The sequence below is a fragment of the Cyprinus carpio genome, chromosome A3 (genome assembly GCF_018340385.1).
Source record: "Cyprinus carpio isolate SPL01 chromosome A3, ASM1834038v1, whole genome shotgun sequence".
NCBI lineage: Eukaryota > Metazoa > Chordata > Actinopteri > Cypriniformes > Cyprinidae > Cyprinus > Cyprinus carpio.
In genome coordinates, this window is record NC_056574.1 from 20,920,716 (window position 1) to 20,937,214 (window position 16,499).

A 16,499-nucleotide genomic window follows, 5' to 3' on the forward strand; every position below is an offset into this window, starting at 1 on the left:
ATTTCAGTTTCACTGACAAGGTAATATTTCTAATTTTTATTTAGGTTTTAAGTTTCATATTTATAAAATATATATTATATTATATCTATATCAAAAACAAAAAAAAAAAAAAAGAAAAAAAAGAAAAAAAACAGTGAAAATGTAACCTAACCCTAACGAATTTCATAGTAGAGTTTATAGTTAACAATACCAACACTACAAAACTGTGGGGCGGGACTATCTGTTTGCAGATTAATGACAGGCAGGGAAACTTTCATTTGGTAAACCTGTTTGTAAACAGTAAGCCTAATCATTTTGTATTGGCACCATTAACTTGTGCACATGTGTCAACCGCTTTTGATGCTTACAGATAAGTCACAGAGCACTCTATGAACCTTACTTTATATATTGAGCAATTTAATATTTAATTAAATGACTGGAATAATGCCGTTTCGATAACCGCAAATTCCTACTTTATTTCTAACGGGAAAAAGATGACAGGAAGCAGAACGGAGGCGGTACTGAAAGCCTCACTCCGCACATAGCCTACACAAAAATATACACTGATGTGAAAAGTGAAAACCCAAGCTTTTTTATTCAGTCTGTGAAATGTTCTCCAGCAGATGGCAGTTTGCTGCATTGTGACGTGTACCCATGTTGAGTTACGTAATACTGCAGTTGCCCCTCATTACTAGTCAATGAGTTGCACGTGCTTATGTCTTATATGTAATGTATGGTGAGGCTGAATTAGTAGAAAAACAGAAAAAGATAAAATATTAAGGAGAAAAATTTGTAACAAAAAAATTTTTATATATATATATATATATATATATATATATATATATATATATATATATATATATATATATATATATTTGGAATGTTGCCTTGGCAACTAACTGAAATAAAATAAAACAAATAAAATAACATTTAAATTCAAGGACTAAAATTAGCCTACTGAAACTAAAAAATAATCAACTGAAATACAATAAAAGCTATATAGAAATAATTAAATGAAAACCTGCAAAGGTATATAGGAAGCCATTTTTATACAAATTAAAATAAAAAACAAGACAAGTAATCAATGCTTTTGCTTGCAAATGCACATTTTTATATAAAGTAGATAGAAGAGTTGACCAAAGTCATTGCACAAACTCACATTCATACACACCCATATACTGTAACTGATTGCTTCTTTGAATATAGTAGTTACATCTCATTTTTGTTTCATTTTGATCAACAAAGTTCACACAACGTGAAACAAAGAAAAGAGAAAACCATACTTCAGTCTTTTGTTGCTGTACATGTTTTTTTTTTTTTTTTTTTTTTTTTGAAGAACGTTACATCCACCACAAAAATTGTATAAAACCTAACACATTTAGCCTCTTTCATCACCAATGACAAGAACAGAGTTGTTCTCATCACATCCAGTATCCCGTTCTACCAGTGGAGCCATTTTTGTTGTAGCATCAATGCATGTCCAGTCTTTTTGCCTTATGTACAAAACTTCACTACATTCAGCTAACCAACCAGAAAGCTCTTGTTATGGGTAATATGTGATATCTGCATTAATAGCACCATCAGTGTTTTATCAGAATGAGGCCAAACACAAAATATGGGGGATAAATGCAAATGTGTTATCAGCAAGTGATCAGAAATATGTAAACAGCCTTTTGTTTAAATGATCCTATACAGAAACAGGAAAAAAAGAAGCAATTTAACTGACAAAAGACAAATAAATGGGTTTAAAGACTGTGGTCTGTTAGCTTTTGTCTGTCATTGATCTTTAAAACTTCAAATGTGCATATTGCTAAATGTAGTGCAATCAGGTCACAGATGACCTGCCATCTGAGTTGATTTGATCAGTTTTTGTGTGCTACAGGTAATTCATCTTTATGTCATCAGTATCTCATCATTTGCATATTGAAAAGCTGCTGTACTTATAGAAGCCTTTTAAGATTTAAAAATCTAATCAAACGGACGATTTGTAAATGTTAACAATACACCTGTGAACTGCTTTAAAGTCCCTCCTTCATCACTGTTCATCACCTTTAACAAAAACTGCACTTGTCCTCAAGTCACATGCTGAAGCTTGAATAGTGAGTGAACAATGTATCGAGAAAATGCTCATGAAAAATCTCTCATTCACAGAATGACTGCACCTTCTTCTCAGGATGATTACTGATCACATCACTTCAAAATATCTCATCAGCAACCAATCTACTATTAACACTGGTTTGTAATTTGTGTCAAATTATGGAAGCAAAATCAACTGTGCTCTCAAATTTGTTAATACTCAATCTCAGATATGTGAGAGAGCATTAAAATGCAGAAAAAAGAAGACTAAAAAGAAGCATTTTGGGCAAAATTAACATTTATCATTTTTGTAAGTGCTTTCTTTTAACAGGCTGACTTAAAACTGTAAAATAACCCTTTTCTTACTTAATTAACAATGGTTATTTATGGTTTATTTAGCATGTGACCCTTGCACTGTTATGTTTTGCACTGGTTTTAGAGTTTCTTGAATCTGATATAGGGCTTTTGTGTATTTAAAATAACTGTAGGGTTTTGTTTTTATGTATGCATAATTATGAAAATAGTTTTCTGGACCTATAATGGATTAAAAACATGGTGATTTTCTAATAATGCAAGCAATTTTTCCTTTCTTTTTAACAAAATATTTGTGACATTGTATACCTCCTTCTCAAGTCTTTCCATAATGTCCCTTCTCTTTTGCTCCTTCAAAAATATCCATTTCCTAATGAGAAGGCTACAAAAACTTAGTGTACTTCTAGCTGACTTTTTTAGCTTTTATGTCTTTATGGCACATTATTTTTGGAACAGCGTCCAAAAGAGTGTCATACAAAAATTGTGACCATCAAATCATAAACAAATATCTTTAAAAATTGTGTGGTTGGTCAAAGAAGCATGCATTAACACCCGTATAAGAACATACAGTACTTGCTGTTGAAAATACATAAAATATCTACCTCTCCATTTGTTTGTTCCCTATTAGACATTTCAGTTCTTTTCATGATGACAATAGGTAGCCAACTTGGAAAGCACGTCTCCTTCTCAAGGTGAAAGATTCTGTTCCTTTGGAAGCTGTGCGGTTGTTTCTTCATCATAAATTGTCAATCATTTTAGCTCATAAAGCATCATAAAATTCCTTAAAATGGAATGTCCTTAACAGCAATAACTGATGTATGTTTGGACAGACCACCTCATCAAATGGCCTTGAACCTGCAGCGGTTTAAGACACAGACCTTCTATAAAGGCCACTAAGATATGCTAAACAAACATTAACATGTTGAAAACGTGATGCCATGCAAGAGCAGCAGTTCATGGTCCTCATATGTCATTTCATCAATGTGGAGGATTTCTGTGAATGTAGAAATCGCAGAAGGTCAAACTAGAGTCTTTGGTTTGTATCATTTGTATTGAAAGTGTTGCTAACTTGGCTCTCGTTTTCAAACTACTCAGTCTGTTGTGAGAATACAGCACAAGCTGAGCTTTTCAATGAATGCTGTTCAGTCTCCTTTGTGAGTCAAGAAGCATTTTTTATTGGGAGTCATAAAGACTGCTGCTCATGTTTTTGTATGGATGGAATCACTTGGTAAGGTCAACATGCTGCATGGTTGGTATATCCTGCAGTTGATTCATTCACCTCAGGAACGCCACACGACCAGTCAATGAACACCTTGTTATTTGGCAAGGTGTTGTCCTGCATCTTGGTCAGAAGGAATAGTTTACTCAAAAATTAAAATATACCACTCACCCTCAGACCATCCATGATGTAGATGAGTTTGTTTTTTCAGTGTTACATCACTTGCTCACCAATATATACTCTGCAGTGAATGGGTGCCACCATTATTAGAGTCCAAACAGCTGATAAAACATCACAATTATCCACATGACTCCAGTCCTTCAATGAATGTCTTGTTAAGAGAAAAGCTGCATGTTTGTAAGATACAAATCTATTATTAAGGCATTTTAACTTTAAACTGTTGCTTCTGGCCGAACTAGCATTCCATAATTCATAATAACGCTTCCTCCAGTGAAAAAGTCTATCCCCATTGTCCACTCATATCAAAATCCACCAACATCTTTGTTTAGAATGGTTTTTCGCTTGTAAATGGTGCTTTATCTGTGCATTTTTCTCTCCTGATTTCTCTTCTGATCACTGGAGAAAGCAATAATATATGGATAGAAGATTGGTATTTTAGATTAAGTCTTGATGAATATTTTTTTATCACACAGCTTTTCACTTCACAACACATTAACTGATGGACTAGAGACTTGTGGATTACTTGTGGATAACTATGATGTTTTTCTATGATTCACTGCAGAGGATCCATTGGTGAGCAAGTGATGTAATGCGTAATTTCTCAGAATCTCAATTCCATCTTGGATGGCCTAAAGATGAGTAAAAATTGAACTATTCCTTAGAAAGGCCAATCTAGTTGCATTCATTGCTACAAATAAGCTTCAAAACTATCTGAAGCTTTTTAATACCAATAATGACACTAAAGTTTAAAAAAAAAGTTTTTTTCTGTGCACAAAATTTATATGCACATTTTTTTTCTGTTTATGCACAGCACCTTCCTTATCGATCCAGTCCTATAAGCAGCCGGCTCTCCTCCTCCTTTTGACTTTCATTTTTCAGGTCAGCAAAAACCTGTGTGAAGTAGTGCGGGTCAGAGTTAAGCTGGAGCATTTTGCTACTCATGCGGTTGATGATCGCCAGACTGCGATTCCAGAAGGCATCCTTATCCGTCTCCACCAGGAAGGGCTTGAGCGGGTATGAAATCTCGTTTCCCATGTAGGAGTAGGACAGGTAGAGGCAAGTGAGCAGCTCGGCCTGTAGCTCACGCTCACTGGACACCTCGCCCGAAATGACCTCACGGCAGAGCATGTAGAGGAAGACCACGTTAGCCGGGGTGATGAAGCCCTGGTCCTGCCAGCCCTGCAGCAGAAGGGACCGGTCCACGCTGCGCAGCCACAGGACGGGGTCGGCTGGGGAGAGGCGCTTCAATCGGTAGCAGCGTCGGCACAGGAACTCGCCCAGGCTCCTCAGGAGTTCGCTGGTGGAAGCCTGCACGATTACTCTTTTGGGTGTGCCCGCGTTGGTTGCTTGGCCCACCGATCCAGTGATGGATGTCCTCTTCGCAGTGGAGGCCACACTGGTGGTGGTTTTCGATGTGGGAATGGAGCTCACGGCCGGCTCCTGGCTGAAGCCGGAGAGGTTGGCACAGGACTGGGACTTCTTCAGGTTTTGGCTGTTGAGGGTGTCCACGCTCTCTTCATCTTGACTGTCCCCAGAGGCCAGCTTCTTAGATCCTTTTCTCTTGGCCGAAGCTGCCACAATACGCTTCCATGGCAGGACATTGATGAGTGACTGCCGTTTCAGGCCCTTATCCTTGGCGTTTTTACTGTTCTGCACAGCTGTATAATGTGCCAGTGGGGGTGGTTTTTCATCAAACAGGCCTGCCTTTCGGTAGCTCGGGGACACTGAGAGTACAGTTCCCATGTTGCCTTGATTATTACAGGGTCTTTAGATACGGAATCTGCCCATTAAAGAAATAAATATGAATGTTTAGAGACAAAATACTGTTTCCAGATCTAAATAAGCAATGATTTTGAACAAACCACCATACACACACATGCAAAACATAGAAGAATTGTATATATATTGAAAAGTGTGTATAGAAAACCAAATGTAAAAATCTTTTTATATCTTGAGACATACAGATAGATTTCTCTCTCTCTCTCTTTTTTTTTACTGAACTGAATCCCTGGTTTGCTATTCACCATGAGATTAAGCAGAATATGCGAAAGCATCCATCTTAGCTTCAAAATGGAAGGCGAGAAATGTAAACACATTCATTCCCAAATTCATATCTCTTCGTAAGAAAAATCCCTCTAAGTGCGAATTGGAAATTGTTAGCTGACTGAAAAATTATTCAATTTAAGCTTTAGTACGTTTATGAACTCGTAATCTAAATGTTTAGTTGGTCAGTGCGAGGAAATGAGAACATCACGCTTCAGACAAAACGAGCTGTTGTAAATTAAGATAGCATCTTTATAACGACGGGCTCGTTTGGACGGTACAATCGAGATTTTCAGATTTTGCGAACTATTTAAGAGCAAACCCATTAAAAGCGTTTTTATAAATAAAAATCATTTGATTCAAAACCAGCATAAATAGGTTATAGGCTACACGTAAAATGTAGGTTACTTACTAATGAATACGTCTTTCTCACGCTGATAAATGTAGGCTAGATATAGAAGAAGAAGATCTGGTAAATATAGAAATATTGGTCTATTACCCTTTTTTCCCTCGCACTGTGAAGCGTGCTCGTCGTTGTCCAAGGTGCTGAAAATGGGACGTCGGCGATGAAATAATGCTTCTACATAAAGCAACTCTGCAAGGTGTTCAGGATTCTTCGGTTGCTAATGTTACTTCCCAGATCCACGCCACGTCTTCCCACATAAACCCTCAATACATGGCAATTCTGTTGTTTTTCTCTTTCATCACAATGAATCTCGGCTCTGTTACACGTCTGTGATATCCTTGCTGAACTGCGCAGGCGTATGAATAACACGCTATGCTTGAATGTAACTGGAAATTCTTAAAAATAAAGGTCATAAGACTAATCCCTAAAGGAAGTCGATGAATTGCGTTCATTATTTTTTGGGGGTGGAAGCATCGGTGCTCTCTTATGGAGATGCTGAATCTCAGATGGGTGGGAACTCGGCTGAGCTCCCTCTGGTTATCTGTCCATGCTGTCCGTCATGTGTGCGCTGACATGAAATCGCTCTCCACAGCACCGGCATCTGTTATAACACCTCCTGAGCTTGAACATGAAAGATAAACGTTTGACTTTAGACGCCCTGTTTTTACATGACATGCCAGCTGTTGACACAGATTACTTAATCAAAACCCAGAGAGTGTGGAAAGTCTCTCACACAACGCTCAAAACAGATTAAATCAAATCCTGATGTGCAGTAATGTCGCCGAGGCTTTGTAGACCTCAGTGGCGCAGTGACATGAATGGGCAACCCCACCCCCCTCTGATCTCTCTCTCACACCCACCCACTCTCTCTCTCTCTCTCTCAGTCTCTTGTGCTGATCCAATCATCCTGCTCTGACCATTTAATAGTAAGCAATAGTTTTTTTTTTTTAATGGCGACCCATCTGAGTGTTTTACACCCTTTTATGTTAATATTTTTAAGCTTATCCCATCCTCAAGTCATTGATGAAACAGCACTTCAGATTAAATGTAGGTGCTGACTAAGATGAGAAGACAGGCAGATAGATAGATAGATACTGACAGATAAGGTCATCTATCTATCTATCTATCTATCTATCTATCTATCTATCTATCTATCTATATTGGGTTACATAGTGATAGATTATGGCATGATACAAGTAAATTCTCCAAAATTCAGTCATTTACAGCATTCAATGTACAGTTTGCATTAAACATCAAAATCATGGATGTATTACAGTATTTATTTATTTATGTATTTATTTTTTACAATCGCTAGGTGACATTTTTCAATCCGTAGTTGTTACATTTTTCAAAACTGTCTTCACACACTTCTCCTTACCTTAGCTTTTTGCTTGGCACAGCAGTAAATTTCACATCCAAAATGCACTAAAACTACCAAAAGACAATTCATACTGTGCTTGTCTCAAATCAAGTCATTCTTCCATGACACTAGCAAAGATTGTCACTCTAAAGAACACTTTGTCACTCATAAAACAATTACTTAAAAAAAAAAAAACTAACAACAGGTAGAATTTTATTTATTTATTTATTTTAATTTCTTTACAAAAAAAGAATGACAGCTCCGTTTAGAATTTACAACAATGTTACATGGTCCATGTTTACATTACAGTACAAATTTATTCTTAAATTATTCTAAGTTGATTAAAAACTAACACCTCAGTTACATCTATTAATTTTAGTTTTCAAAACTCAGATATCACATGTACGTTTGCAAAATGTCTGTTAAAGATCTCTTCGTATGGAAAGCATATGCTACAAACATCCGATAGACGTCTTTAAGATGTCAGTTCTACATAGATTCTAAATCATAAACACCTTAAAGACATTTTTAAACGTCTCTTTGACACCTGATAGGAAACGTTCTATAGACGTACTGCAGATGAGCAAACATTCTAAAAAATATTTGTCTTGGAGACATCAGATAGCTAGGTGTTCCTGTGATGTACGTGTGCTAGTTTGGAGAATTTTCGTGGTGGTGTCTGAGTGAGAAAATAATATATAAATTAAAAGATGTATTCACTAAATGTATTTTGTGCCACTGCCAAAGCAATTGGAAAATGACCCACAGTTTAACCTACTTAGATTGCCGTTTTGTGAAGAGTTTTGAATAAAAAAAAATATATATATTTAAAAAGTATTTAAAAATGTGTCGAGATTGTGAAAATAAATACTGTATTTCTGATCGCTTTTACCTAAACGCAAAACCGAGCACAGCCTCCTAGAATGAGTTATACAGCCTACATTCTCCGTGGACTCAATATCCCAGCGTGCCTCGGCGGCGCTTCCGGTAGCGTGTTTAATGATGATTGTTATGTGAATCAGGCAATTGGTGAATTGGTAAGATGGCGGCTGCGGCGGTAGAGTTTCAGAGAGCACAGTCGCTGCTCAGCACGGATCGGAATGCGTCCATTGACATTTTACATGCAATCGGTAAGCGTCTTGTGTCCCGCCGGCCTTTGAACCGCGTGTGTGATTTTAGCAGAAGAGGCTGTGCTTTCAACACGCGGAGCATGTCTCTCATGTGATTTGTAGAACAGCAGCTAAATGTGTTAGCCGGTTTCATGCTGCTGACTCACTGTGACAGTCGTGAGAAAGACTATAGCTGGACAAATACACTGTACTCCTACTAACTGTTAACATTTCAAACGAGCCGCTAGGCTCTTTTAGACTTTGTCCTCAAATGTAGTTTTATTGTTCGTAGCCTGTAGTGGAAGAAAATGCCATTTTCAGTGAACTGCCACCAGTGTAAACGGTTAGCCAGTCAGCTAGCTTCAGTTCACAATGAACGCGAATCTTTATGTAACGGTTAGTGATCTGAATGTGTTTGGAAAAACGGGCATAAATAAATGTTTATGTGATCGGCCTGCTAAATCAATGTGGTGAAATATGTACAATAAGAGAAATGACTGACGTTTTCTAAATAATTGTGGTTTGAAGGAACTACCACAACTTTGCATGACAACTGAGTTAGCTTCGCTAGCTAACTTAGTGATACATTCTGTTCGCTTATAACATTGAGGTATGAATTAATATTATGTTAGTGGAAAGGCAGTTAACAACAACAACTTATAAAAAACATCACAACAAAAAAATTGTAGAAAATATTAAACAACAACACTAAAAAAATCTTCACAACAACCACAAGTTAGTTAGTCAAATACTTATTTTCTCTTATCGCTTGGTTATGATATAATTTGACACTCAGCAAGTTTTGTTTGGCATTAAGTTGGATATGTGTTAGCTTGTCACGGATTATTTGATAGCATGCCACGCCGTTTTTTGTTTATCTGCTGCAGAATATCATGTTTTCAAGTTTTTTTTTTTTTTTTTTTTTTACACCTTTTTAATCTCTTCATATAACAAACAGGCAGTATTTGTTGTGCACCGTAAATCCAAGCAGCATACATAGACAAAATATTTCGAAAAGAAAGATTCAATAAGAAAAGGGAATTATAATCTAAATTAAACTTGTAATACAAAGTAATTTAGATACTTTCAAGGTATTCCTCTTTTGATCTGCTTTAAAAATTTAATTAATTTAGCTTGGAGCAACTTCAGGGAATCTACATTTCTATAAATTCAACAAAAATTCAACTACTCTGTTTTATTAAGGTGTCCATGTTCACTTGCTGTTATCAACAGCTTTTGAAGCCCACCAGTCTAACTAGTAATTTAGTCGAAGATCATGAAGCCCAAGATGAACTTGCCTGTATTGTCACCAGGAAGTTTAAGCTAACAGTGTTTAAATATAGTATCGTGAGGCTCTGTAATTAAATTTTATAGTAAAATTATCTGCTTTGTATACATTCACAGTCAAGCGAGACATCCAAGACAATGACGAAGAGGCTGTGCGTGTCAAAGAACAGAGTATCTTGGAGCTGGGCGGACTGCTGGCCAAGACTGGACAAGCTGCTGGTAAACATCTTCATCTAGTGCAGTGATCCTCAAGTCTGGCTCGCGAGATCCACTTTCCTGCAGAGTTTAGCTCCAGCCCTAATCAAACAAACCTACCTGTGATTCTCTAATGATCCTGAAGACATTGATTAGCAAACTCAGGTGTGTTTGATTAGGGTTAGAGCTAAACTAGAGCTAAACAAGCAGGAAAGTGGATCTCACGAGCCAGATTTGAGGATCACTGATCTAGTGGGTCATTGTCCTATCAGTATACGCACATAATAATGTATCAATATTAATGTATCTAATGTTTTTGAAGGCCTCTACTCTGTCAGGTGTCATTTTTTTCAAGGTTAGTAACTACTGCGCATGTATTGGTATTTTGCAGAATTGGGAGGTTTGCTGAAGTATGTCCGACCATTCCTTAACTCCATCAGCAAAGCAAAGGCAGCACGGTTGGTGCGCTCTCTGCTCGATATGTTCTTGGACATGGAGGCAGCTACTGGTCAGGAGGTGGAGTTATGTTTGGAGTGCATTGAATGGGCCAAATCAGAGAAGAGGACCTTTCTCCGACAGGCCCTGGAGGTGAGCACAAATAGTTTTGTGAATTAGAGGCTTGCTACCGCAAATATCACCCTTTCTGTTGCAGTAAGTAGAGTTTTTTTCAGAAGGTGCACCCTTTTTGTTCTATGTTGAGCTGGGACAATGTATAACTGTGACTAGTATTTGACTGGTGATGTGATCTTGACGTGACTGTCACCAGGCCACTGTATGAGGAAGGATCGAGAGAATATGAGTGTATTCTAACAAATTCAGACAATTCCTATGACGACAAAGCTGAATTTTCAGAAGCCATTACTCCAGTCTTTAGTGTCACGTGATTCTTCAGGAATCATTCTAATATCTTGATTTGCTGCTTAAGAAACATTTAAAATGGGATTATTTGATGAACAGGACATTCAGAGAAAAAGCTTTTATTTAAAATTGAAATCTTGACCCCAAAAATTTGAACTGTAGTGTACGTGCTGCATACTGCTTGAAATCTAGTCTGACCATTCAGACTAAGGCGCAGCCCAAATCAGATTTTAATCAGATTTCAAACCACATATCAATGCTGTTTGGAGAGTGTTTGCAAACATTGGAGTCTATTTATTGTTTTGCTGTCAGTGCTACTAAAAACGAAATTAGGGATGCACGATAAATATCGGCACAATATTAATGCGCATCTCGTCAGTAAAGCCGGTTCTGCAATCAGTGGTAAATCTCTACACAGATGCGCATTAATATTGTGCCGATATTTATCGTGCATCCCTAAACTAAATGGATTTGAGTTCGATATGCCAAAAAAATTGATTTCTTATCACTGTTACTTTAATCCTTTAGGCCCGTCTGGTCTCTTTATACTTTGAGACCAAGCGTTACCAAGAGGCTCTACAGCTTGGTGAGTCCCTGACAAGACCATCCCTTGTTGTTGACACATTCATATTCTTAAGCTTGAGCAATGTAATTGCGTTCTGTAACCACTGTACTCTCTCTCCACCAATCAGGCTCTCAGCTCCTGCAAGAGCTGAAGAAGATGGATGATAAAGCTCTGCTGGTGGAGCTCCAGTTGTTGGAAAGCAAGACATATCATGCACTAAGCAACTTGCCCAAGGCCAGAGCGGCTCTCACCTCTGCCAGGACCACAGCAAACGCCATCTACTGCCCTCCAAAGCTGCAGGCTGCTCTAGACATGCAGTCAGGTACGTTTCCACAGTCCTTCCACAAAGACCCTCAGTATCACATCGAGTCCTAACCAGGCATGACACCTAAATTGTGCCTCCACACTGAAAGCAAAATTGTTGTTCAACATGATACAATCACAGCCATTCAGAACATATTTATTTGTATTGTAACATAATAGCCCACAGTGAGACATTCACATGCATTGATAGAAAAGGTATTAACGCAACACAAATGCACAGTCTAAAATGCTTACTGCTTTCTACAGTAACCGTGAATGTCCACTACGGTACACCTCCACTTTGGTGTGTGTCAGTTGCAAATCTTTAACGTGTGTCTTTTTTTTTAACACAAGGCCAAATTAATCATCACATATACGTGATTACAGTTGGAACATTGCAGATGCCCGAAGTGAAGTTACAGTGTCAATTTCAAAATGAAATGGTAAAACTACCTGCCTCTCAACCTGCCAACCAGCATTTAACTTGATATTTGCGTAAATTGAAGCATTTGCCAACCTTTTTGATGCCCTTGGCCACTCTCAGTTCTTTCTCCGGTCCACTGTCAATCAAACAATTCACTGTGCAAGCTTCAAGATCAACTCCCATTAGAAGTATTAGCACACCATTACAGTATTAGCAGCAATACTTCATCCTGCATTAATGGTACTGAGCCATCTTCCTCCAAAAGCTTAAATAGTAATGTTCATTACTTAAGCTAATTAAATGGAGGTATTTGTCAACACAGGAATTTGATATACCTAAAGTGATTGTACTGAGAGTATCACATCCTCTTTTTTTTTTTTCTTCTTTTTTTTCTCCCTTGCAGGCATTATTCACGCTGCTGAGGAGAAGGACTGGAAGACGGCATATTCATACTTTTATGAGGCTTTTGAAGGCTACGATTCTATTGACAGTCCCCGTGCCATCACTGCACTCAAGTACATGCTCCTCTGCAAGATCATGCTCAACTCGTGAGTCCTGGGGTTTTCTAGTGTCTCTCACTTTCTTTTTCCTCTCTTCCTTAAACACTTTGAGCATGTTAAACGTGTATGTCTTTGTTTTTACAGGCCAGAGGATGTGCAGGCCCTGATCAGCGGAAAGCTTGCCCTCAGATATGCTGGCAGACAGGTAGATGTCTAAGCCCAAGGGTCTTGTTCAATCAATCTCATGGTGTAGTTTTTCTATGACCTCTGAAAGAAAACAGTCAGCAGCTAAGATCACATTATGATTTAATATGGTGTTGTGTTTTATTCATAATAGTTTGTCAAAATTAGATATGGTCATTTACCATAAACTAATCAGGCATGTTTTTGCATGTACCTAAACTTAAAAGTTGAACATTCCCATATTTAAACTTTGCATATTTCATTGTAGTAATTAACTGAACTTGATGGTCTTATCGTAACCCCCGTTTACACTTATGTTTGAAGTTTGGGGTTAATACTTTATATATATATATAAATATATATATATTATTATTAGCTTTTTTTTTTTTTTTTTTTTTTATTATTATTAGCTTTTTTTTTTTTTTTTTTTTTTTTTGTTTCTTTTTAAAGAAATTAATACTTCTATTCAGCAAGGGGGCATTAAATTGATCAAAAGTGAGAGTAAAGACATTTGTTACAAAAAATGTTCAGAATTTCAAATAAATTCTGTTTTCTATTAATCAAAGAATCCTGGAAAAAAATGTGTGTATCACAGTTTCCACAAATATATTAAGCAGCACAACTGTTTTCAACATCTATAATAATAATAAATGTTTTTTGAGCAGCAAATCAGTATATTAGAATGATTTCTGAAGGATCATGTGACACTGAAGACTGGAGTAATGACTGCTGAACATTCAGCTTTGCATCACAGGCAATAAATTACATTTTAAAATATATTAAAATAGAAAATCGTTATTGTATTATTATAAATTACAGCCTGGGGTGTAAATGTTTCTGGAGGAGCCTGATACTTACCTGGTACTTTGACTGACATTAAAATACCATCCCAGACTGCAGCACACTTTTCATAGTATCTAACCATTTTCACATTTATATGACCCTGTAGTGCCCTCTGATATGCACTTAGCCACAGCACCTGACCGTGTGTGCTGCTTGACAAGGCAATGTTTTTCTGTTATGTGGATCAACTTGTCCTGTCTCTCTCTTTCTGTAGACAGATGCACTTAAATGTGTAGCCCTAGCCAGCAAGAACAGGTCACTTGCAGACTTTGAGAAGGTGGGTCAGATGCCCTGACTTAAAATGTTAGCACGTTTTCAGTCCACCTGCTGTTTTCACAATGTCCTTCTCTCTGATCTGCATTTAGGCTTTAACAGAATACAAAGCTGAGCTACGGGATGATCCTATCATCAGCACCCACCTGGCCAAACTCTATGACAATCTGCTGGAACAAAACCTAATAAGGGTCATCGAGCCCTTCTCCAGAGTGCAGGTAATGACATGGTTGACCTCAGAGTGAGGTGATGTGTGCTTAAAACATTGTTGTGTACTAACATTGTTTTCTTATGCTGACAGATTAAACACATTTCTGAGCTAATAAAACTCTCCATGGTAAGGACTCTTCCCTTCAAGTTTGCAATTGAAATGTTAGCTTCTACCTGTTGCTTTATATGGCAAGCAAATTCTCACTGTTCCTTTAATTGCCATGCGTGTCAGTTATGTGTGCAGTTTCGTTTTAAGCAATTAACTTCCTTTCTCTTCCCTTTTCTCTTCAGGGGGATGTTGAAAGGAAACTTTCACAGATGATTTTAGACCAGAAATTCCATGGTGTGCTCTCATCCTTGTCTTTTACTTGAGAAGTGTGCTGTCAAACATAGGACTGGGTATCAATACAGATTTACATAATCAATTCTGATTTTGATTTGATTTATTTAGTTACTAATGAAAGCGATTCTCTCTCTTCTAATGCTTTAAATTATTCACTGTATTGGATTTTTATTTGATTTTATTTGAGGAGACTGTTTGCCTCGAAACATTTAAGTTTAAAAAGTCATATTTATGAGTACTGTCATTTCTTAATATAAAAGTAAACTATAAACTCTGCTTAAATACCTGGTATAGCTGAAACTTTACTGGATTGAAAATGTTAACACATTAAGAAAAATAAAATGAACACAAAACCCTTGCAGTAACATTTAATTTTAACATATTCTTATAGAGTCCAAAGCGAAGCGTGCTGCGAGGTAAAAATCTTCTGTAACTCATTCAGTTTGCATTTTGCTTAATGTAATCAGTTACAGAGTTTACATAACTTTTTGCAAGTGTGATGAACTTTCAGTAATATTTGAGTGAAATAACTAATTTAATAAATGTGACTATTAGGTTTTATAGTCTACAGAGCAGTTTCAGACTGATTCAAACTGTCTGAAATTTGTCAAACTATTCATTACAAGAACTGGCTGAAAAGAGCCATTCATTTCAGGAATTGGGCTTCACTGGATGCGCTGTATGTTATGATCTATATTTTTACCCAGCCCTAGTCAAACATGCATGTAATATGTTATAAAATGAAGTATTTGTGGTCCCTCCAAATGTTTTCACTTTGAGTTATAATGTTGCTTTCTCAATGCCTTTAGGAATCCTTGACCAAGGGGAAGGTGTCCTGATTGTATTTGACGAACCTCCAGTAGACAAAACATATGAAACCGCCCTTGAAACAATTCAGAACATGAGCAAAGTAGTGGACTCGCTCTACAACAAAGCCAAAAAACTGACATAGGCAAGTGCATAATGTGCTTTGTGCATAATATTGATGCGTCTCAGAGTGACATGGCATCACGTTGAAAAATGACTTGTCTCGGCTGATCTCTTTTGTGCAGATTGAGCGTTGGACCCTGCAGCTGAGAGCATGGCCAGTGTGGGGGACTCTGAGGGAAGGGGAGGGGGATGTGATATAGACATCATCAAAAAAAGGTCTAACACCCAAAAATGACTGACTGACTCCTGCTGTTGTCCTCTCTGGCTTTCACTTGGACATTTTTTACCACCTTCCTCAAAGGACAAACTACTTCTACTACCATGGGATCACAATTTTTTTTTTGTCCACTTAATTTTTTATTTTTCTTTATTTTTTTTTTGCTGGTAATGTGGTTCTTTGTATCTTGGCTGTGCCTAATAGGGCATCAGGGAATCTTCAAAAAAATAAAAACTCACTTGCATTATAACTCTATTTGAAATGTATATTCATAGATCTCTCGTGGAGCAAAGCTGATATGAGAATGATTCAGTTCCCTTGCCAATCCAGGGGCCATTGTATTGAGCTGTCGACAAGATTCCCTGCATCACCATTCGAACGGTTTTAGCCCCAACCCCGGTCCCCTATGGAAGCCCCTGGCCTCACTTCAGGCCTACCTCTTGTGCAGACAGCATACTTGGACTTTTTATGTTGGGTGGAAAAATTCTGACAAGATGCTGTCATCAGGAAGAGGACATGAGCTGTTGTCTTTCCCTGGCCTGTGCATTCCTGCCCTTCCTCCTCCTTCCTCTTTGTACATAACGTTGCCAAGCGCCTCTGTCTGGCCTGTCATGCTATTTCCCTTTTTTTATAATGCTAAAAAACATAATAAAGTCACCAAGAGAACAAGACTCTGAGTGCTTC

At 37.5% G+C, this 16,499-nt stretch overlaps 2 protein-coding genes across 3 annotated transcripts; one reads left to right on the forward strand and one right to left on the reverse strand.

Annotated features, from left to right (window-relative positions):
- The first annotated feature begins 306 nt into the window (after positions 1–306).
- LOC109094140 (26S proteasome non-ATPase regulatory subunit 11A-like) lies at positions 307–16,484 on the forward strand. Of its 2 annotated transcripts, none has more exons than XM_042722970.1 (13): positions 307–349; positions 10,089–10,190; positions 10,558–10,754; positions 11,553–11,610; positions 11,717–11,911; positions 12,720–12,864; positions 12,961–13,021; positions 14,057–14,119; positions 14,208–14,333; positions 14,417–14,452; positions 14,617–14,668; positions 15,478–15,620; positions 15,721–16,484. In XM_042722970.1, the coding sequence occupies exons 1-12, from the start codon at positions 322–324 to the stop codon at positions 15,618–15,620; spliced, it is 1,206 nt and encodes a 401-aa protein (XP_042578904.1). In that variant the 5' UTR covers positions 307–321; the 3' UTR covers positions 15,721–16,484. The 2 variants fall into 2 exon arrangements, with proteins under 2 accessions (XP_042578904.1, XP_042578899.1); XM_042722965.1 differs by lacking the exon at positions 307–349 and adding an exon at positions 8,554–8,705.
- LOC109094148 (cyclin-dependent kinase 5 activator 1-like) lies at positions 4,052–7,029 on the reverse strand. The gene is made up of 2 exons (XM_019107824.2): positions 6,309–7,029; positions 4,052–5,546 (listed from the first exon to the last, which is right to left on the reverse strand). The coding sequence occupies exon 2, from the start codon at positions 5,507–5,509 to the stop codon at positions 4,586–4,588; it is 924 nt and encodes a 307-aa protein (XP_018963369.1). The 5' UTR covers positions 5,510–5,546; positions 6,309–7,029; the 3' UTR covers positions 4,052–4,585.
- Positions 16,485–16,499: the final 15 nt, after the last annotated feature.

Coding starts and splice junctions, on each gene's coding strand:
- LOC109094148 (XM_019107824.2), bottom strand. CDS start 5,509: ATGGGAACTGTACTCTCAGTGTCCCCGAGCTACCGAAAGGCAGGCCTG.
- LOC109094140 (XM_042722965.1), top strand. CDS start 8,618: ATGGCGGCTGCGGCGGTAGAGTTTCAGAGAGCACAGTCGCTGCTCAGC. Junction 10,191..10,557: donor CAAGACTGGACAAGCTGCTG/GTAAACATCTTC, acceptor GGTATTTTGCAG/AATTGGGAGGTTTGCTGAAG. Junction 12,865..12,960: donor TGCAAGATCATGCTCAACTC/GTGAGTCCTGGG, acceptor TTGTTTTTACAG/GCCAGAGGATGTGCAGGCCC.